At 43.7% G+C, this 24,126-nt stretch overlaps 1 protein-coding gene across 2 annotated transcripts in view; it reads left to right on the top strand.

The window, feature by feature from the left end:
- Positions 1–2,337: 2,337 nt before the first annotated feature.
- The window catches only part of LOC147029109 (segment polarity protein dishevelled homolog DVL-3-like), an 86,431-nt gene continuing 64,642 nt past the window's right edge, over positions 2,338–24,126 (top strand). The window contains exons 1-4 of one of the 2 annotated variants that reach the window (XM_085876192.1): positions 2,338–2,571; positions 18,892–18,961; positions 20,875–20,993; positions 23,970–24,085. In XM_085876192.1, the coding sequence (XP_085732318.1) occupies positions 2,501–2,571; positions 18,892–18,961; positions 20,875–20,993; positions 23,970–24,085 (376 nt within the window). In that variant the 5' untranslated portion in view covers positions 2,338–2,500. The other variant, XM_085876191.1, reaches the window with a different exon arrangement.

Genomic DNA, 24,126 nt, shown 5'->3' with positions numbered 1-24,126 from the left:
GAAGAAGAAGAAGAATAGGTAAAGGAAGAATTGAAGAAGAAGGAGAACAGGTAAAAGGAAGAATTGAAGAAGGAGAACAGGGAAAAGAAGAATTGAAGAAGGAGAACAGGTAAAAGAAGAATTGAAGAAGGAGAACAGGGAAAAGAAGAATTGAAGAAGAAGAATAGGTAAAGGAAGAATTGAAGAAGAAGGAGAATCGGTAAAGAAAGAATTGAAGAAGGAGAACAGGGAAAAGAAGAATTGAAGAAGGAGAACAGGGAAAAGAAGAATTGAAGAAGGAGAACAGGTAAAAGAAGAATTGAAGAAGAAGAACAGGTGAAAGGAAGAATTGAAGAAGAAGGAGAATCGGTAAAGAAAGAATTGAAGAAGGAGAACAGGGAAAAGAAGAATTGAAGAAGAAGAACAGGTGAAAGGAAGAATTGAAGAAGAAGGAGAATCGGTAAAGAAAGAATTGAAGAAGGAGAACAGGGAAAAGAAGAATTGAAGAAGGAGAACAGGGAAAAGAAGAATTGAAGAAGAAGAACAGGTGAAAGGAAGAATTGAAGAAGGAGAACAGGGAAAAGAAGAATTGAAGAAGAAGAATAGGCAAAGGAAGAATTGAAGAAGAAGAATAGGTAAAGAAAGAATTGAAGAAGGAGAACAGGGAAAAGAAGAATTGAAGAAGGAGAACAGGTAAAAGGAAGAATTGAAGAAGAAGGAGAACAGGTAAAAGGAAGAATTGAAGAAGGAGAACAGGGAAAAGAAGAATTGAAGAAGGAGAACAGGGAAAAGAAGAATTGAAGAAGAAGAACAGGTGAAAGGAAGAATTGAAGAAGGAGAACAGGGAAAAGAAGAATTGAAGAAGAAGAAGAATAGGTAAAGGAAGAATTGAAGAAGGAGAACAGGGAAAAGAAGAATTGAAGAAGGAGAACAGGTAAAAGAAGAATTGAAGAAGGAGAACAGGGAAAAGGAAGAATTGAAGAAGGAGAACAGGGAAAAGAAGAATTGAAGAAGAAGAATAGGTAAAGGAAGAATTGAAGAAGAAGGAGAATCGATAAAGAAAGAATTGAAGAAGGAGAACAGGGAAAAGAAGAATTGAAGAAGGAGAACAGGGAAAAGAAGAATTGAAGAAGGAGAACAGGTAAAAGAAGAATTGAAGAAGGAGAACAGGTAAAAGAAGAATTGAAGAAGGAGAACAGGGAAAAGAAGAATTGAAGAAGGAGAACAGGGAAAAGAAGAATTGAAGAAGGAGAACAGGGAAAAGAAGAATTGAAGAAGAAGAACAGGTGAAAGGAAGAATTGAAGAAGAAGGAGAATCGGTAAAGAAAGAATTGAAGAAGGAGAACAGGGAAAAGAAGAATTGAAGAAGGAGAACAGGGAAAAGAAGAATTGAAGAAGAAGAACAGGTGAAAGGAAGAATTGAAGAAGGAGAACAGGGAAAAGAAGAATTGAAGAAGAAGAATAGGCAAAGGAAGAATTGAAGAAGAAGGAGAATCGGTAAAGAAAGAATTGAAGAAGGAGAACAGGGAAAAGAAGAATTGAAGAAGAAGAACAGGTGAAAGGAAGAATTGAAGAAGAAGGAGAATCGGTAAAGAAAGAATTGAAGAAGGAGAACAGGGAAAAGAAGAATTGAAGAAGGAGAACAGGGAAAAGAAGAATTGAAGAAGAAGAACAGGGAAAAGAAGAATTGAAGAAGAAGAACAGGTAAAAGGAAGAATTGAAGAAGGAGAACAGGGAAAAGAAGAATTGAAGAAGAAGAAGAACAGGTAAAAGGAAGAATTGAAGAAGAAGAACAGGGAAAAGAAGAATTGAAGAAGAAGAACAGGGAAAAGAAGAATTGAAGAAGAAGAACAGGGAAAAGAAGAATTGAAGAAGAAGAACAGGTGAAAGGAAGAATTGAAGAAGAAGGAGAATCGGTAAAGAAAGAATTGAAGAAGGAGAACAGGGAAAAGAAGAATTGAAGAAGGAGAACAGGGAAAAGAAGAATTGAAGAAGAAGAACAGGTAAAAGGAAGAATTGAAGAAGAAGGAGAACAGGGAAAAGAAGAATTGAAGAAGGAGAACAGGGAAAAGGAAGAATTGAAGAAGGAGAACAGGGAAAAGAAGAATTGAAGAAGAAGAAGAACAGGTAAAAGGAAGAATTGAAGAAGAAGAACAGGTAAAAGGAAGAATTGAAGAAGAAGAACAGGTAAAAGGAAGAATTGAAGAAGGAGAACAGGGAAAAGAAGAATTGAAGAAGAAGGAGAATCGGTAAAGGAAGAATTGAAGGAGAATAGGTAAAATAAGAGGAAGAAGAAGTAGGAGAAGAAGAAGAAAAAGAAGAAGAGGAATAGGAAGAAGAAGGAGAGGAAGAAGAACAGGCAGAAGAAGAAGAAGAAGAAGAAGAATAAGAAGAAGAAGACTGACAGAAACAACAAAGGCCTGTTTTTTCTGCTCCCAAGCAAGCCGTAGTCGTGTGATTTTTATCAGCCGCATTATTGCCGAGATGAACCTTGTTCATTCCTTCCCCGACATCGGTGTTCATGGGACCATGGGCCCTGATATGTGACGGCGATCCTGATGAAGGGCGGAGCGACAGGCGACAAGGGGTCGAGTGAGTTAAGTGGGCGTGGTTTGATTTCGTTTGTTACTTTCACCACAGCATTGTAAACTTTCCCGATGATTTTACACGTCTCTTCACCCTTAAACAAAGCGCGGTTTGTTCGCAACGAGCTCGTGAAGTTCCGCTAAACTCGAACCTCGTTTCCTGTGCTGCTTGAAGACTCCTTTTGAATGCCAAGAGATGGGGGAGACGAAGATAATATACCACATGGACGACGAGGAGACGCCGTATTTGATCAAAGTGTCCGTTCCGGCGGACACGGTCACGTTGGGGGACTTTAAAAGTGTCCTCAACAAACCCAATTATAAATTCTTCTTCAAATCCATGGACGATGACTTTGGGTGAGTGGGTGGGTGGGTCGATCGGGCCCGCATCGCGAGCAGGCGCCATGGTTTGTGTTTGTCCATTTAAATCGGTTTATTGTTGCTTCCTCCGTGTTGTGTCTTTTGCTCGACGTCGACGTGTCCGCACCTCGTCGATCCTCGTCGCAAGCTCGTACAATCCGAGGCCTTGTCCTTCGGGCCGCTGGCGGTGATGAACCGGCGCTGACTCGATAAGGGAGAGTGACGGCACGATGTCCCTCCTCCCGTGCGATCTGTCTGCTCCTCGATGTGTTTGTCTGGCCCCGTCCGATGCAGCTGAAACTGTCCGTCATGTACCGACGAGGAGATTAGGGGGTGATGCATTGCGGAGTACGCCGTCTCTGCGGGTAATCCCCTTTTCATGTATACACATGGGTACCGATTTTAAATAATGAAATATTCGCTGAATGGGGCAGGGGGGGGGGTGGTTGTAAATAGAATCTACTTCTTTAATTGGCCCGATTAGTCCCACTTAGCAAAGTCCGCAGATGACTGTTTTCTCCGCCAAGTCTTTCACGAACCGGCTGACCAAGCCTGACGTTTAATTGAAGATGACAGGAATGAGTAATTTGTTCAGGGTGCCGGTGATGACCCGCCTGCTCTTTGCGAAACGCACTGTGTGATCATTAATGTTCATCGATAATGCTGACAGACGGGGTGAAAGCTGGCCGTCCGAGGGATCTGAACACCGTGCCTTCAAAGCACCAATCTGACCGTTTTGTAGTCGGATCGGGAATCGAATCCACGCTAGATGGCTCAGGAAGGATGGTGCAGAAGTGCAACACTCGTATCGGATTACCTTTTGAAATTGGATACAAACTGCTGAAGTTAGGAGGGTACGCATTCAATACATGCATGGATCAGGTAGATATTGTATGTGTGCACACCTGGAGACTCTTTAAATGTATGTGTGCACACCTGTAGGATCTGGTCCAGCTGTAACAATGCTTTGGTGTACAGAGTCGGGGTGTTGTCGTAATATTGTTACGAATCTGGAAGCCATGTACACACAGACAGCCAGAGTCCCCATAGCTTAGTTATTTCGATAAGTATGTGTTTATAGTTAGAATCCTTCCTTCTGTCTAATGGGAATTTCGTGTGTGCACTACTAGTTATTTTTTTAGTCAGGTTTATTACATCCACTATGACAATGCCACCATCCCCACTCGACCCGGTCGCCATTGCCCACATCTTTTTGGCTGAAGGCGTGGGCGGAGCCTTCATCCCCTCAGATCGAGGCTCCACCCAAAGCCAGGGCATGGACATTTCCTCCAGCGAATGAGCGAAGGACAAGCATGACACGCACGCCCCAGCCAATCGGAAGGTGACCACGAGTCGTCCGACAACCCCTCGTCCAATCGGGAAGCGAGTGGCGAGGAGAAGAGATCCCTCCCACCTCAGAAGAGTAGAGTGGTTGTCAGGACCAGGGTTCGGCAGAGAGGAGATCATGGCGATTGCCGAGCGGTCTGTCGTCGTGGAGATCGTGGCGATTGCCAAGCGGTCTGTCATCGTGGCTGAGTGGTTGTCGACGAGGGCTCTGCAGACGGTTGTGGTCATGGTTGGAGCGGTCTGTGGTTCTTTGAAGGGCAAGTCCAGTGACCGAGCAGCCAGGGTCATGGGCCGTGGACTTCGGGTCGTGGTTTCGAGTCCCACCGTAGTGGTTCGGGTCAGTGTGACCGCACGAGGCGAGACAGGTACCCCGGCCCGGCTCTATTGACTAAAGACCCACGGGGTCCTGTGTGTGTGTGTGTGTGTGTGTGTGTGTGTGTGTGTGTGTGTGTGTGTGTGTGTGTGTGTGTGTGTGTGTGTGTGTGTGTGTGTGTGTGTGTGTGTCCGTCTGTCCATCCGTCCGTGGGCCCCGTCTGTAAGTAGAAATTGTGTAAGTGCTTTCCTTTGCTTGTACATTACATTTCTTTATTCGTGATAACTACGCTCTTTGTGTGCTTCCCCTCCCCGATTATTCTTTGTAAAATAAACCCCTGTTAAATGTACCAGCTCATTTTCTGTGCTTTCCTTCATTGGCCTAGCATGGTGCGTATTGAGAATTAGTAAGGCCGTTCGTGCCGTAAATTCTTCATTTGGTCCGGCGCGGCTTTGGTAACTTCCGCTCGGTTACGCCGTATCCGAGTCGGTGATAGCGACTCGATTCGGACAAAGTCGGTCGAGGGTGTGGTTTTCCCCGATAGTTGGACGCCATGGGTATTTAGGTATGTTGAAATTAGGCAATTAACCCTACCCCACGCCGTCAAAATATTGGCGACCACGGTCCGCTAAGGGACCCGTGAACTCTCGGACTTATCCGAGAGTCACGACCTAAATTCCGGGTGATCGGTGGGAGACGATTCCACTGCTCCACCTAGTGGTCATTTATCGCCACCAAACCCTGGCCCACAACAATATTGCTGTCCCAAGTGTATATGATGAACGTTTCTAATGTATAATTTATTATTTTATAATTATTTTTGCTTATCTTTCAGTTCCTACGTCAAAGTATGTATAGTATCTGTCACGAAAGGGACAACCTGGCCGTGTGATTGTCACAAGCAGTGCCACTGTTATGTCATTGGGCAAGGACGAACTTTCACCGATGATGTGTTGGGGCTTTGTGGTACTGCATCATCGAGTCTAGCACCTACTGTATCATCTGAGGCCATAAACCTGACAATTTTCATGCTTTGTCCTTTTTTATTTATTCATTTATTTTAAGAGGTACAATTACAAACATCTCTAAGGATAGCAAAATTCTACTAATAAGCAACAGCAGCGCAGAATGTTCTCATCTTGAATAATTATAAACAAGTACAGGTACATTCAAGGTACACCACCCACATACTAAATAAATAAATGACATGCCCTCCAGCACGCCACATCTCCAAGGCGCCTGGCGATTCCGCCGAGCAGCACAAAGAGCGGTGTATCGAACAGGAGTATCAAGAGATTGGGGTCTCATCTCAGATATTGGCCACATGAGAAAGAAAATATATGTCATAAATCGATAAAAACAATTCAGTAATTGATTAATCAAAAAATAAACGAAACTGTTTTTGCCGAAGCACATCTTCACTTTTGTCCCCAAAGTTCAGCTTCCTCGTGCAAAGGATGGCTGAGGTATCGCCCAGACAAACAAGAAAACGAACAGGAAAGAAAATAATTGATTGATTGTTTGTGAAATTAAAATGAAAAAAAAATAAATTGTAAAATAATTAATTTCTTGATCAATTGGCTATTGGCATACCAAAACCACCACTGTTTCATCTGAATCTTATAACTTATTGAAAAATGAATAATAAATCGATTAATTGAATTGATGAAGAAATCAAAAATATCACTTGTTCATTGTCGTGTCCAAATATCAGCTTCCCAGCTCAAACGTGCCTGAGATATTGCCCAGATGAGAAAGAAAATAAATAAGGAATGAATCGATAACTAAGTAGTTAATTGATATATTTATTAACAACAAAAAATTAAAGATACTGTTTTTTGCCGAAGTACATCTTCAGTTTCGTCCTCAAATTTCAGCTTCTTAGCTCAAAGGACGGCTGAGGTATCGCCTGGACAAACAGAAAACACCGATTCATTTATCACCTCAATATGGAATTGGGAAGGAGCAGTGTACAATTAGTACTGTACTGGTAATATGAATGGCCTGAAGGTACGAACACTCGCTTTGAAGCTATCTCGCCTGGGTTTGAATCCTGACCCAGCTGTAAACTGTCATCCCTGTGTTTCACAGGTGGGGGGATTCATCAACGTGTGTGCCGCCCCTCGAATGGATGTTCAGCCGGGTCTTCCGTCTACCGGCATTCTTCAGTGGCTGTTAGAGATCCCATTGTGTCCTTCGCGAAGAGGAGGCGAGCTATCGATGTTTGTCCCGATCCATGGGTTCCATTGCTCAAACGAGTCCACGTTCAGTTCAGTCTTAACACAAACATTTTGATGGTTGGCAGGTTTATGTTTCGCTCATTATGTATTCCAAGTAATAAATATTTTTTGTGCAAAATAATGTAGGGATGGTACCGGTATGTAACCAAGGTAGGGATGGTCACAAGAAATGATATGAAGTGAAACGGTCCGTACATCATTATTTGATTAATGGTTGTTCCCCGTCCATCCTTACCTCGTGCAATGATCGTGTATGTCGATTATTTCCGTTCATGAATTTAACCAGTTCTAACAAAGGGTGGCTGGGGTCCCCTCAGCGGTGTATAAGTAAAGGAAAGTGGTTGCTGTTTTGATTCATGCTGTTGGCTCTGCCTTTTCTCCATTGACTGGTGTGAGTTTATGGCTGCTTGCTCACACCAACCCACATTGTAGCGAGTGCACAAAACACCGAGTATATATCGACATCAGCTGAGAGAATCCTTGATCGTCGTGCAGTGTGGCGGACTTTTGAACAAACAAACACCCTCGGTAAATGGACTTGAACGATGTGCAAATGAGAGCCAGGCATCAGTAACTAATGAAATGGTGGAATTTTCTTCTTCCTCCCCTCTTCCTTCCTTCAAATCCTAAAATACCTGAACTGAAAAGCAGATAATGGCAAGAAAAATGTAAATGCTATCAGCAACCATCCTGCTCCTTCAGCACGTTTGATGCTACTCGTATTTTCTTTCACTTGATAAAATATTCCAATATAATTAAACTTTGTTTAAAAATCATACTTTACCAAACAGGAGAGGAAGACAGGAAGACATGACCTGTTGTGGAGTATAATCAAGATCAAAATATACATGTACTCATTTGAATTATGATTTTTAATAACAAGTACACCCACTCCCTATGGGAGTGGCAGGAAGGGTCATGGTATTATCCTTATCCTCTTTGGGATATTTAGATTACAGTAGATCTAGGCCCAGATATGTTGGTCTGTGGGTGCACGCAATAATCATATTGTTGTGGTTCTGTAAAACTGCATCCCTCCAAGACAATGGCACACAACATACAGAAATCCCAAGGCAGTTATTTCAATCGTATGTGTATTAGTTAGTCCCTTCCATGCGTCTAGTGCAGCGTTTCTCAACCTTTTTACCCTTGTGGAACCCTTGAAATAGTTTTCATGTCTCAGGGAACCCCTGCATAAAAATGATTACATACCATTATTAATATCTAGCTCTTTTATATTTTTATCGTAGTTCACGTGGTAAATATAATATTTTTTTTCGGATACCTGGTTTAAGGAAAAAATGACCCCCTTTTTGTCAAATTTATTGGCAATGAAAAAAAAAAACATACTGCTCATTTATGAGACCTCACACTGAGGTTTTAAATATTCGATTAAAAAAAAATGTGTATATATATATATATATATATATATATATATATATATATATATATATATATATATATATATATATATATATATATATATATATTAGACTTATGCGCTATCGCAGTTGCGTCGTACCTCCTATTACTCTTGTTTTGTTTACATTGATGACATCACGAGGCCGTTTCCGCGATTCACTGTTCAAACACATGTTTCAAACCACTAAAAAATCTGATTGAATTGGGTTGTGCTGCTTGGTCAATTTAAAAACGTCATTTTTGAAAATGTTTGTCAACCCCGAGTCTGTTTGACAATTAAAAAAAACACCTCATGTAACTTGATAAACAAAACTTAAACAAATAAAGCTGAAGCAATAACGGTAAACAGAAGAACTGAGAGAGACCGAGAGAGAGAGAGACCGAGACCCTTCGCGCTAGGAAGCACAGAGAAGATAGATGGACACCGTGCATGCGTCCCGTACTTGAGTCAGTCACTCAATGATACACGAATCCGCCGCGTACAGGCGCCATATAGACATCGTTAAATACATTCCCTATGGTTGTTATAATTGTAAATGATATAAGAGGTTGAAGCCTCTATTATAATAACCAAGGAGTTTCCAACAATATGCCGTACGTGTATAGTAAAATTACGAATATTAAATCAAACAAAAACTACTCAAAAATACATTAGCCTATTTATTAGTTTCTTGCGGAACCCCTAGCGACCTCTTGCGGAACCCTCGGGTTCCGGGGAACTCCAGTTGAGAAACACTCGTCTCGTGGGTAAAGGGGAAAGATGTGTTGTGTGGGACTCTTTTAGTTAGAGCTCTTATATCTCTTTAACCTTTAGTTTTTCTTTGCTACACCTCTTTCCTTCACATAAAACATGCAAGCAGTCATGCACCCCAATCAATATAGATTAAGCAGGCGTGTTGCGAGGGCCGCGTCTCCTGGGCATTTGCACACCATTTTTCATTCAAAACTGTGCGTCAATTCTCAACCGCCATTTCGCCTCAGATCTTCATTCCGCTCACCAAACTATACCATTCTCACCACAACCACTTCGGATGACTAATAAACATCCCCGCAACGACTCGCACTGACTAACACGACCTTTATTCATCAACACAAGGAACTTCAATCTCGTCCTCACACCACCACGTGGCCAACTTCTCTCACGACAAATGCCACGTGGCCAACTTCTCTCACGACAAATGCCACGTGGCCAACTTCTCTCACGACAAAGTCCACTTGGCCAACTTCTCTTACGACAAAGTCCATTTGGCCAACTTCTCTCACGTCAAATGCCACGTGGCCAACTTCTCTCACAACAAATGCCAGGTGGCCAACTTTTCTCACGACAAACGCCACGTGGCCAACTTCTCTCACGACAAACGCCACGTGGCCAACTTCTCTCACGACAAACGCCACGTGGCCAACTTCTCTCACGACAAACGCCACGTGGCCAACTTCTCTCACGACAAACGCCACGTGGCTAACTTCTCTCACTACAAACTCCACGTGGCCAACTTCTCTCACTACAAACGCCACGTCGCCAACTTCTCTCACTACAAACGCCACGTGGCCAACTTCTCTCACTACAAACGCCACGTGGCCAACTTCTCTCACTACAAACGCCACGTGGCCAACTTCTCTCACTACAAACGCCACGTGGCCAACTTCTCTCACTACAAACGTCACGTGGCCAACTTCTCTCACTACAAAGGCCACGTCACCAACTTCTCTCACTACAAACGCCACGTGGCCAACTTCAGTCACTACAAACGCCACGTGGCCAACTTCTCTCACTACAAACACCACGTGGCCAACTTCTCTCACTACAAACGCCACGTGGCCAACTTCTCTCACTACAAACGCCACGTGGCCAACTTCTCTCACTACAAACGCCACGTGGCCAATTTCTCTCACTACAAACGCCACGTGGCCAACTTCTCTCACTACAAACGCCACGTGGCCAACTTCTCTCACGACAAACGCCACGTGGCCAACTTCTCTCACGACAAACGCCACGTGGCCAACTTCTCTCACTACAAACTCCACGTGGCCAACTTCTCTCACTACAAACTCCACGTGGCCAACTTCTCTCACTACAAACGCCACGTCGCCAACTTCTCTCACTACAAACGCCACGTGGCCAACTTCTCACTACAAACGCCACGTGGCCAACTTCTCTCACTACAAACGCCACGTGGCCAACTTCTCTCACTACAAACGCCACGTGGCCAACTTCTCTCACTACAAACGCCACGTGGCCAACTTCTCTCACTACAAACGCCACGTCGCCAACTTCTCTCACTACAAACGTCACGTGGCCAACTTCTCTCACTACAAAGGCCACGTCACCAACTTCTCTCACTACAAACGCCACGTGGCCAACTTCAGTCACTACAAACGCCACGTGGCCAACTTCTCTCACTACAAACACCACGTGGCCAACTTCTCTCACTACAAACGCCACGTGGCCAACTTCTCTCACTACAAACGCCACGTGGCCAACTTCTCTCACTACAAACGCCACGTGGCCAATTTCTCTCACTACAAACGCCACGTGGCCAACTTCTCTCACTACAAACTCCACGTGGCCAACTTCTCTCACTACAAACGCCACGTCGCCAACTTCTCTCACTACAAACGCCACGTGGCCAACTTCTCTCACTACAAACGCCACGTGGCCAACTTCTCTCACTACAAACGCCACGTGGCCAACTTCTCTCACTACAAACGCCACGTGGCCAACTTCTCTCACTACAAACGCCACGTGGCCAACTTCTCTCACTACAAACGCCACGTGGCCAACTTCTCTCACGACAAACGCCACGTGGCCAACTTCTCTCACTACAAACTCCACGTGGCCAACTTCTCTCACTACAAACTCCACGTGGCCAACTTCTCTCACTACAAACGCCACGTCGCCAACTTCTCTCACTACAAACGCCACGTGGCCAACTTCTCTCACTACAAACGCCACGTGGCCAACTTCTCTCACTACAAACGCCACGTGGCCAACTTCTCTCACTACAAACGCCACGTGGCCAACTTCTCTCACTACAAACGCCACGTGGCCAACTTCTCTCACTACAAACGCCACGTGGCCAACTTCTCTCACTACAAACGCCACGTGGCCAACTTCTCTCACTACAAACGCCACGTGGCCAACTTCTCTCACTACAAACGTCACGTGGCCAACTTCTCTCACTACAAAGGCCACGTCACCAACTTCTCTCACTACAAACGCCACGTGGCCAACTTCAGTCACTACAAACGCCACGTGGCCAACTTCTCTCACTACAAACACCACGTGGCCAACTTCTCTCACTACAAACGCCACGTGGCCAACTTCTCTCACTACAAACGCCACGTGGCCAACTTCTCTCACTACAAGCGCCATGTGGCCAACTTCTCTCACTACAAACGCCACGTGGCCAACTTCTCTCACTACAAACGCCACATGGCCAACTTCTCTCACTACAAACGCCACGTGGCCAACTTCTCTCACTACAAACGCCACGTGGCCAACTTCTCTCACTACAAACGCCACGTGGCCAACTTCTCTCACTACAAACGCCACGTGGCCAACTTCTCTCACTACAAACGCCACGTGGCCAACTTCTCTCACTACAAACGCCACGTCGCCAACTTCTCTCACTACAAACGTCACGTGGCCAACTTCTCTCACTACAAAGGCCACGTCACCAACTTCTCTCACTACAAACGCCACGTGGCCAACTTCAGTCACTACAAACGCCACGTGGCCAACTTCTCTCACTACAAACACCACGTGGCCAACTTCTCTCACTACAAACGCCACGTGGCCAACTTCTCTCACTACAAACGCCACGTGGCCAACTTCTCTCACTACAAACGCCACGTGGCCAATTTCTCTCACTACAAACGCCACGTGGCCAACTTCTCTCACTACAAACGCCACGTGGCCAACTTCTCTCACGACAAACGCCACGTGGCCAACTTCTCTCACGACAAACGCCACGTGGCCAACTTCTCTCACTACAAACTCCACGTGGCCAACTTCTCTCACTACAAACGCCACGTGGCCAACTTCTCTCACTACAAACGCCACGTGGCCAACTTCTCTCACTACAAACGCCACGTGGCCAACTTCTCTCACTACAAACGCCACGTGGCCAACTTCTCTCACTACAAACGCCACGTGGCCAACTTCTCTCACTACAAACGCCACGTGGCCAACTTCTCTCACTACAAACGCCACGTGGCCAACTTCTCTCACTACAAACGCCACGTGGCCAACTTCTCTCACTACAAACGCCACGTGGCCAACTTCTCTCACTACAAACGCCACGTGGCCAACTTCTCTCACTACAAACGCCACGTGGCCAACTTCTCTCACTACAAACGCCACGTGGCCAACTTCTCTCACTACAAACGCCACGTGGCCAACTTCTCTCACTACAAACGCCACGTGGCCAACTTCTCTCACTACAAACGCCACGTGGCCAACTTCTCTCACTACAAACGTCACGTGGCCAACTTCTCTCACTACAAAGGCCACGTCACCAACTTCTCTCACTACAAACGCCACGTGGCCAACTTCAGTCACTACAAACGCCACGTGGCCAACTTCTCTCACTACAAACACCACGTGGCCAACTTCTCTCACTACAAACGCCACGTGGCCAACTTCTCTCACTACAAACGCCACGTGGCCAACTTCTCTCACTACAAGCGCCATGTGGCCAACTTCTCTCACTACAAACACCACGTGGCCAACTTCTCTCACTACAAATGCCACGTGGCCAACTTCTCTCACTACAAACGCCGTAACTGCCACATGGTCATTGAACTCTCACAATAGCCTCAACGGACATGGAGAAGACGTAAATAGGGTTATTTTGGTGCATTTCTCTCTTTCTTTCTCTTTCTTTCTCTATCTTTCTTTCTCTCTCTCTTTCTCTCTCTATCTTTCTCTCTCTCTCTCTCTTTCTTTCTCTCTCTTTCTTTCTCTGTCTTTCTTTCTCTCTCTTTCTTTCTTTCTCTCTCTTTCTTTCTCTCTCTCTCCCCCCCTCCCCCACTGTGGACGCACAAAAGAGCAATCGACGCAGGCGAAGCCCATATGTTCCTTTTAGTGGGGCAGATAACAGCAATTTTTGAGAGGAATCATGCAAATGATGATGCAAGCATCAAATTTGGCACATTTGTTCTCCATGGGATTCGAATCAAATCTGCCTGATTGGCCATTTGAAAATCCAAAATTTGAAAAGAAAAAAAAAAGTCAAGATCATGAATCAATGTTGGATGCTGGCTGAGATTGGTGAATGTTTCAGAAACATCATCAAAGACGTTCCAAGTCTGCCATGCAGTTTTCTTCCCTTTACCGTGGAAGGCAGACACGACGTCACATCCAGTGAATGCATGGAAGTATGGGATCCCTTTAGCTTTCTCAGGCCCTATTGCAGAAACTACCTCATGGATTGAATCCATCACGCCTTGGCTCCTTGGCCAAAGGCAATCCACATTTTCTCACGACCTAGTTCCTGTAAGGATGGCAGTACAGATATTGCTATCACTAGTACATCCGTGTCATTAGCCTTAATGATAATGGACTTGCTACCATCTGTCGTTGCATCCCTGGCGTGTACAAATATTCGAGTGTCAGCTTCTTCATGACAACATGGAGACAGCATCCAGTGACTTCCTTGTGTTGCTAATGGCATCTTCTCCTTTTGTGACAATGACTGTGCTTGTCGTCTGTGCTTCACACATCTTTTCCACAAGGAAGTGAAACAGCTCAGTCTTGTTGCTGTCATCTTGAAGAAAGCTTCTCCAGTTACTTGGGGTCTGACTGGTTCCTGTCACTCTTCTTCTGATTCCTTGCCCCCTTTTCGACCTTGCCTCGGACTTCAGACTTGACTTCTTGTACACATCAAACACTACGTCCACCCTCTCGTACCTGGCACCATAGGATTCCACCTTTGGGATGATGTCTTCTTTAGCATAGTCATCAAATATCTTTGAAGTGCGTGGAGGTAGGGCATTGATAAGTGCTGAGCCATCAATGATGCAGCATCTTCCCTTGGTTCTCTGTCTGGGATGTTCACTTGTGCTTCAAGAATTTCAGCCAGCTGTGACTTCAAATTTTTTTGAAGTTTTTTTATTTTTTTTATTTTTTTTTTCTTCTAATTTTTCAAAATTTGGATTTTCAAATGGCCAATCAGGCAGATTTGATCAGAAAGCCCTGCAGAACAGAAATGCCAAATTTGATGTTTGTATCATAATTTGCATGATTTTTCTACTACACTACAGCCAATGCAATATTGCTCTGCACTGCACTCTGAGGATTATTCAGTGAACGGTAACCAATTGCAGAGGCACAGGGAATAGTTGTCGTACTATGTCCATTCTTACAAGCCCGAGTTGGTTGTCTCTTCGGATGACTGACCCGGTTCAATGCGATCCTTCAATCTCAAAGATGTGCCGCCCACATACTGAGCATCACACTGGCACTGAAATTCGTAAATAATCTTACTTGTGTGAGAGACGGGCAGAACGTCTTTTTTGACTGACGGAAGCAACCGGCAGGTGGTGAAAATGTAGTAGTGATGATTTTCACCACCCGCCAGTTGAAAATCTCGACGATGATCCAGAAGTGATGGGGAATACATGTTTTAAATTTCAACTTGATCAGTCAGACACATGGTCAGGCAGCCATAATTTTTTATTTTTTTATTTTGATCTGGGTTCTTTTTTATTTATTTTTAGGTTTTTTTAATAAGGCTCACTTGGCTGTGCTTGGATGGGTTTGAGGGTAGAGGAGTAGCAGCTGAAATGCGAATCCTATCCAGGTTCCTGCTGATAACTTCATCTTTGCTTTTTAGTTGTTTGGGTTCCTTCTGATTACTCAATTGCAAGACTGTACCTATTTCATCTTCCATTTGATTTGAATTTAATTAATTTTAATCTCATTATAAATTCAATTGAATAATAATTTTAAAAAACGTCATGGGTCAGGGTCAGGTGTCCAATCAAAGCGGGACGTCTTGCTACCCGGTCATCACTGCCAGCAGTTATAAAGTGGCAGTTCTCGTTGTGTCTCTTATTATGTAACACGCCAGTACACAAGCGCCACACAACACACCACACAAAACAAGTCCTGGCGAGGGTCTGCAATCTCTAATTGCTCTTTTTCTTGTTACTTTTGTTATTAGAAGCGGCCTTGGAAAAGCACCACGATTACCTGTCTTAACACGAATATACACCTTAACATTGATTTTGCCCAAGGTGGGAAAACCCTTGGGGAAGTGGGAAAATGAAGTTGCTACAACCTCCATCGTGTGACCCTCAGTCCTCCTATCAAGTTTGGTTGAGATTGGATAAATAACCACCCAATTGACTGTATATTTTGTGGTAGGATTCACACAGAACACCACAGGTGGTAGAAATGGGGAGGGACGAGAGCTTGCTAACACCCAATACCTTTGGGACAAAATTTTTTTGTAATCCCCACCACAATTCACCTACTGGTGTGTCGTGTGCTTGTCGCACTGCTCCTCCTCCAGTTCTGGACCGATTACATTCAGACTTGCTACATAGGATCAGCATCACCCCAATTCGTGTATACGGGTGTTTTTACCTTTGCCAGTGGTCTTGGGTGGTAGGGAGGAGCAAATTCTCAATGTAAATGTGTATCGTGTAACACCACCTCCAGGTGGGGGAGGGTGTTGCAAGTCTCCGCCATTTTCAGTCCTGTATTCTTGTCCCCACGTTTTCCAGTGCAGTGAGATGTTTTGGATTATAAGCAGTAGGTATGTTTTTGCTTCATGGACGTAACCCGGGTTCTTATTTATGTTTTTTAATTATTTTTATTATTTTTGAGAGCGATTGAAGCAGTGGTCAGTTGCCTATACACCGCCCAAATTAAGGTATGTTTCAGAACAATGTGTTACATGCTTGGACCAAGATCGCCCATAGGGCAGGTACTCTGCGAGTGTTTTAAAAACAGGAGTTGTGAACGTCATGAATATTTGTGCGTGTGCAAAACCTGTGTGCTCAGGAGTATCGTCGTCATCATGTACCATGCCCGATGCTGCACGTTGGTGCTACCGAGGTCATTACTCGACCACAATCCTGCTTGAATCTCCATTCCAACTCAGAAAGTCGGGGCAGGAACTTGTAATTTGTTCAGGGTGCCAGCAATAACTCGCCTACTCTTTGTGAAGCTGTTAGGACACTGTGGGATCTTTAACATCCACCGACTAATACCGGCAGACAAGACGTCCAGTTTAATTCCCATCCATGGGACGGCCAACATATTGATGAATCGTCCTGTCTGTGAAACACCAGGATGGTAGTTTATAGCCGGGTTGGAATTTGAACCCCAGGCAAGACAGTTTAGAGGTAAGTGTGTGTACCTCTAGTCGAGGCCATCCTGCTCAGGACATCACCTGGTATGTAGATAACATAATAGAACCTGGAAGTTTATACGGTATAATTTGACTGGTATTTACCGATTGAAAAGCGATCACTGCTGTTTGAACTAATATTGGATATACTGGTAAACTCAATGAGAAAATATAGATTTTAAGGCATTCCTTCATTGTTTTTTTTCATTCAATTTTCAAACTTCTTCATTTGTCTTTATCTTCAGCCCCTCTCCACACCGATCGACCATCCATCCATTGGGACCATTCTCTGTGCAGAGCGTTGGTGCTGCTTAAGCAGTCTCCTTGGCTATTGGGCACAATCCTGGACGGGTCGCCACTCTGACACAGTATACCAGCAAGCTGGTACTCATTTTGCTGACCTCGGAAGGACGACAGGCAGAGTGAACCCCACCTGGTATTAATTCAACAGCAGAGTGGGGTTTGAATTCAGGATCCAAAGATCCCAATTCAGGATCCGAGATCCGAAGATCTCTGGTATTTTCTTCTTGGTGCTTCAGAGGTACTTCTACCCATCAGACATGGAAGGAATCTACCTTCACACCAGGACATATGGCAAGCTGTATAACCTGTCAAGATTAAGTGCAAAGACAAAAGTGCAGCATGTCCTTATCAGAGAAATTCTCTATGCCGACGGCGCTGCACTTGTTACCCACACAGAAGACCAGCTCCAGAAGCTAATCAATCATCTCTCCCATGCATGCATGATGTTCTCTCGCATCATCAGTGTTAAGAAAACTATGGTGATGGGACAAGGTGCCGTAACCCCGCTGCTGTTTACCCTAAACAATAATCCCCTGGAAGTAGTCAACAAATTAATTTACCTCTGGTCTATAGGGACTAACAGCTGTCTGTCGATGATGAACTGAACGTACGCGTCAGGAAGGCAGCTACCACCCTTGGTTGTCGAACAAAGAGCACATGGAAGAACAGCAAGCTGACCTTCAGAACCAAGATGCTGATCTAAAAGGTGTGCATCATTTTCACCCGATCATACGGCTGTGAAACGTGGATGGCTTGGAGCTGCCAAGAACGGAGATTTAACAATTTCCATCTTCACTGCCTACGACACATCCTTGGCATCATGTGGAAGGATGGATGCACAAATGCAGAAGTCTTCTCTCAGGCAAATCTGCCAAGCATCCTTGCACTCATTAAGCAAAGATTACTTTGATGGCTTTGGCATGTGCACAGGATGGAAGATTGGCGTATCCCAAAGGACGCCTTATACGGGGAGCTAGCCGGGGCCAAAAGACCAAAAGGGCACCCAAAGCTGAGGTATAATGATGTTTGTAAGCAGGATATGAAAGCCCTACACATCAATTTTGACACTTGGGAAATTGTAGACGACTCCAGAGAAACATAGCGGCATCAATTGTGGACTGGGATATGGCATCATGATGACATGTTGTCGCAGCCACACGACAGACACCGTCACAGCAAACTACATCATCTCACAACAATGGGCGACAACAAACATCAACTACTTCAGATGCGTCGACTGTGGTAGACTCTGTCGCTTCCACATCAGCCTGTACAGTCACCAACGGAAGTGCAATCCCTGATTGGCCTCACCATGAAGTGCTGCATATCCACCATCTTACGCAGATGCACGGATGCCATTGCTTGATGGTTCATATAGTCTTGAGCTTTTACATATATCGCATGTCATGCAAGGACATTAGTGGGCAATAGATTAACAAACGTGGAATATGAAATTTGAGTCCGAGTCAGAATTGTGAGTAGAGTGCTCCGATTGGAATGCTGGACAATCCATGGTTCAAAGGAAGCTGAGGTGTCCCTCGGATTTTGTTTGGGGGTCGGAGGTTTGGGAGGGAGGAGTAATATTTTTATTCCTTCCGCTTATGGTTGAGAAGCCTGGTGTTGCATTAAAGGTTAAGGTTGCTGGTTTATAATCTTAGGGTCTTGAGCTTGAGCCCATGCCATTCCATTAAAATAACACCAGGTCAATGGATTGACTCAGGCTGACATCCTTCCGAAGTCGGCAAAATTAGTACCTGCTTCCTGGGAAGAATGAGCCGTTCAAGTATCCTGCACCGGTGTGGCGACACATCTGGGATTGTGCCCCCTAGCCAATGAAAAACTGCCTCAGCAACCATCTGCGTTTGAAGACACAAAAGGAGTGGCTTTTCCTCTTATGGCTGGCTGACTTGCGAGTGAGATTTGATTTGATTTGATTGTTTTCCTTATCCAAGATGTTGTTTTATTCCCTTTTCTTGTTGCAGTGTGGTGAAGGAGGAAATATCCGAAGACTCAGCCAAGCTACCTTGTTTCAATGGCCGAGTGGTGTCATGGGTGGGTGACCAGCATTCCTTTTGTTAACGTTCATTGACAGAATAGATGACTTGTTTTTCCATTTAACAGGACAACGTGGTCAGGCTTTATTTACTTTACGGTTGGTCAGACACCCTTAATTAACCACATGCCTTTTACCCACCTGAGCAGAAAATAGAATTTGTTCTTTTTTTTTTCTTTTTCTTCACACACATATGCATACATACAAATACACAAGACACGATACAGAAGGGTTAGATGAGACGAACACGGCCACTGAACTTCGGCGAAGTGCCGTCACTTCCTGGGGCACTCTGTGTACCAAAGACGTCGCAACAAGGGCACCACATTTCTCGCCTCCCTTGGTGGGGCATCACCCAAGGAGGAATTGCCTCCTTCCTACGGGGATTGTCCGTGCTCTATCCTTTTAAATGCTGAACGCCCAACAAGGAAGCAGCACTTACCATTTTTTAAAGAAATCTTTGGTGTGACTCGGCCGGGGTCTGAACCACCGACTTCCCAGACGCGGAGCGGCCACTCGAACCATTACACCACTGAGTCTTGACGTGGCACTGTGACGTCTTAATATTTCCCGAGACTTCAGTATATTGAATTCAATCATGACTTTGTAAAAAGGAAAGTTTTTTTTTTTTTTTTTTTTTGTGGAATCACCTGCTCCTTTGAATTTTATTTATTTATTTGACGTTATCGTCCATTGGAAAGTTACGTGGCTGTGGTGGTTATAGACCAGGAAGGGTGTTTTTTATTTGGGGGTGGAGGGGGGGGGAGAGGTTGAGTGGGAAAGATTGTCTTTCCTATGCTCATCCCAGGCAGGTAATCCATATTTTTACAAAGCATACCACTGTACAGGCCATTGTGTGTTTGCAAAACATATTGCAACAGGATATTTCATGTATGAGCAGATGGATTAGCCAACTTGATATCCTTTCCATGTGCTTTTTTTTTTTTTTTTTTTGAATACCTTGGTCGAGGCTCGTATGAGAGCTAACACACAACTCACAGCAAGGAGGCATGAGACAAGAGGGGCGGGAGTGGAAGGGACAAAACAGTGGGGAACAGACACATTAGGTGAACTGTGGAAGGGAGAGGGATGGGGATGGGACGGGGAACATGGCGAAGAGAAGATGGACATTTCAGGGACTTTCAGGAAGGAAAGCAGGAGAAATGAAGGAAGTGGGCTTGGGTGGATTATCGGGGGTAGAAAAGATCGAGGATTTGGATGGGGGAAGATAAGAGGTGGTGGTGAACAGCTGTTTTGAAAGCCTGGAGGGAAGAATGGGAAAGAATAGAGTGAGGAAGTTTATTCCAAAGGCGGGAAAAAGAGGAATGAAAGAGTGAAGATGAGCAGTGATTTGTGATTTTGGTAGTTTTACCAGAAGGGGGTTGTTGGCGGACCTTGAGCGCCCTGTGGAAATGTGGTGGGGACAAATGTGGTGGGAAATGTGGTGTGCTAACAAGTTTCATGACTCAGTGCTCCTTGCATGCATCCATCACACTCGAGCTCCTGGAATCCAACTCGGGACCAAATCGTTCAAAAGCAAGCATGCCAGCACTACACGGGCAACTCTGTATTAAAAGTCTTATTCTATTTAAATCGGGGACCAAATACATGTCACCGTATTTGGGTTGGCCATTTTGGTGTTCCCATCTGAGCACATAGCTCATCATCCTGCGATCCCACGTTTATATCCCATATAGTGTGTTGACTTGTCAGTTGTTTCTGAATTTGCAGGTAAAATATAATCCTTTTATTCATGTGAGAGTATGCTGATGTGTCTTCGTTATCGTATCCCTTACGTGGTGTACGTGCGAGCTCTTCTGATGCGATTAATGTAAAAGAACGTTTATTATATGGTCTTTCCAGCTTTACTGAAGTTGGCAGAGCATGCTGATGTGCAATGTTTACTTGGCAGTTGGTCGCAGTGGACCACTCGGACTCAGGCTCACAGTGCTGCGAGACCAAGCCTGACCTGGCACTACCTGGGGTTGAGCGCACTGGGGGCATTGGAGATTCGAGACCTCCATCATTTCAGTAAGTGCAGCTTGCTGTTGTTGGTTCCTCCTTTCAAGTGAATGACAATTGATGACATTATTGGTCACATGGTTCGGTGTATATGTATATATATATATATATATGTATATATATATATGTATATATATATATATATATATATGTATATATATATATATATATATATATATATATATGTATATATATATATATATATATATATATATATATATATATATATATATATACACTGTATATATGTTTTTTTTAATGTAAGAACCTTCAAAATCCGAAATGGCTGACCATATCGAGGAGAAACTTTACAGGTATGTCCGTCTATCCATGAGGAACAGTGGAACTTTACAGACAATAAGCCTGGTGTTGGCTTGGCGGTTAAGGTGGCTGGCTTGGGATCTTAGGGTCCTGAGTTGAAAACTTGACAGTGGAATAAATGATTACTGATCGCCTATCCGTGAAGAACAAATTTCTCCACCTTTGATGTCATAGGTCACGTGGTTTGGCAGCTATGTTTTGAAGAATAAACCTTTAAAAATCCTACTCTGCAGAACGGCTTGACAGATCGAGGGGAAACTTGACCCACATGTTCCTCAAGCCTTGGGGATACCAGCGTGTTCATGAATAATAATCAATAGGTCACATGGTCTGGCAGCTATATTGGATTGAACTGAAATATTTAAAAAAATTATTTCTCTTGAACCACTTCTGCAATTGCTGTGAAACTTCCCAATTATGATCTAGTAGTCTTGGGGAATATATGTTTTTCATTTCAACCTGATCGGACGTCTGGTCTTGGCAGCCAGACTTATTTAATATTTTTAATCTGAGTTCAGGCATTTCAATCAAACTTGGTACAGGTATGTACAATGATATAATAATGTGGGTGGAGGCATATCTGGTGATGACATGATGTCGATAAGTGCCGCTCGAGTTTTTATCAAATTAATATGTTATTTTTTAGAGAAGCACCCTTTCCTTTTGTAGGTGTCCTTCTTGGAACAAAACTAGACTCGAGCAAATTTGATGGCACGCCATCGCAATTTCCCACGCTTCAGCACGTAAAGCAAAGTTAAAGGATGCCAAAAAGGTCTACCTAGGATATTTCCCAAAAAGGCCAATTGGTTTTTTTCCCCCATTTTGACACCTGTGACCCGAAGTTCCCATCCCCTGGGGCATAAAGCAGAGGTCAAATCCAAAATCTCGTTCCATATTTCATGTCCCCCAATGTTTATTGCATGTAAAAATTTCATGAAAAAATGTTCAAAAATGTTTCCATAATTACATTTAAATTCTTCTTTTGTTTTTTTTGGTCTTTGACCCTGCCCTGGTGGGGCAAAAAATTATGCTGCTTTTGCTCCTTCTTGTCATGTGGTAATCATAACTCTCAAGTTTGAATTTCTGCACAACCGTTGAGGAGGAGATCGTGTGATGGATGGGTTCAGGAATTAAAAATTCACTGAGACAGACACACACATCACTGCATTATTTGCATGGGTTGACACCAAAAAAAATTTAAATTATGTTATCCAATGAGTACCAGCAGATATGATTTAGTACTCACAGAAATTTTTGTATCACGTTCGAGCATGCCCATCTGCTTTCCCAAGCACCACTCCAATTTTTAAAGTGCCTCTCAGCTTTGTATGCATCTTACTCCTCTGGAAGCACTCTCTCAGAACGTGTGCTCCAGAAGAGGCACTCGTAAGCCATTTTTTTTTCATTCCAGACGCTCCTCAACCCCTCCTCTTTCCTCTTTGCTTGTTCGTTCTCCTTCGATGGATTAAAAAAAAAATTCATTATAAGTTATAAACTTACAATTATAGCTAATAAATTATATTGGTATAAATGACAAACTTAATTTTTTGCACTTCAACTTTGAAATCACAGTATATCAGAATTATCATGGAAGAATCTTCCCTACACTAGATGAGAAAACCTTCCATCAAAAGCCTCTGTTGTGGTAGTACGCTTTTGAGCTTTCTTAGCATCTTTGAAGTACGCATTTAGTTTGTTGTTGTTTTTTTAACCGCACATGAGTACCTGCATACCAGTTATGTGAACCCCTGACTATTTGGTGCACTATGCTAGATTGAACTTGCTGACGTGATTTTCAAAGGGCACGTGACCTTTGACCCCTTGAACCCAAAATTGAATTGGTTCATCTTTGTCTCATCATCCAAACTTGTGCCAAGGTTGGGTAACTAATTAATAGTCAGCAATTCTCCCCAAAGAAGGCTACATCAAGCTACACAAGATAAGACCTTTGCTCTTTCAAAAGAGTCAACATATAAATAACAAAGAACCAATCACGTCTGTCTCCCAATTACTAGTGAGAGACTTGATTGGGCCTTTGGTATTTAAATATTATCGGCATTGCAGGTGGTACATGTTTGGTAGCCTTGGTGGTGCGCATTTCTATTCACGCCGTTGCTGATGATTCGCCAAAATATTAAAATTGATAAACTCTGTTTAAGATGTAATAAATATTGACGGGTGATGCATGGAATGCAAATCTGTTCCCCTTAACAGGAATCTTTATTTTTCGCTATTTATATTTTGGCATATATAACATATATAACATATATAACATATTATATTTTGGCATATATAACATATATAACAGCTTGGCAGATGTGGAATTATTTCATTTTGGCCTTTTTAATGGTCTTCTGTTATTTAAAAGTGACCATGTGTGGGTTGAGGGTTGGGTACACGAGAGCAGTAGATTAGGACAGGTGACTGATATATCTCATTTAATTGTTTAAACCAAATTTATGAAGTCAAACCTTGAAAGGAGTTTCAGTAATTCTACCAGCTGTAATTAAGACACATGTTGTAATTTGAATGTGTCTTTCACTGGTTTTGCTCAATATTTCCTTAAGTTATGACAGACTCTTGTTTCATAGTTCTTCTTTTCCTTTTTCTTTTTCCTTTTCCTTTTCCTTTTCCTTTTCCTTTTTCTTTCTCGTCGTTCCTCAGTCCTGCACCTGGAAGCAGCCAGGAGAGTTTGGGTCGTGCCTCAGAAACAGAAACCGAGTCGCTGGCTTCAGCACGGAGTGATCGAAGGATCCGCAAGGATCGAGAACGGCCAACAGGTGAGTTGAAGGTGTTGTAGTCCTAGCTGTCACCAGTCTGA

Source organism: Eptatretus burgeri, chromosome 4 (assembly GCF_056783735.1).
Source record: "Eptatretus burgeri isolate ZD-2024b chromosome 4, Ebu_testis_v1, whole genome shotgun sequence".
NCBI lineage: Eukaryota > Metazoa > Chordata > Myxini > Myxiniformes > Myxinidae > Eptatretus > Eptatretus burgeri.
Note: the sequence above shows the minus strand (reverse complement) of the source record. Positions and strands in the feature narration are given on the sequence as shown.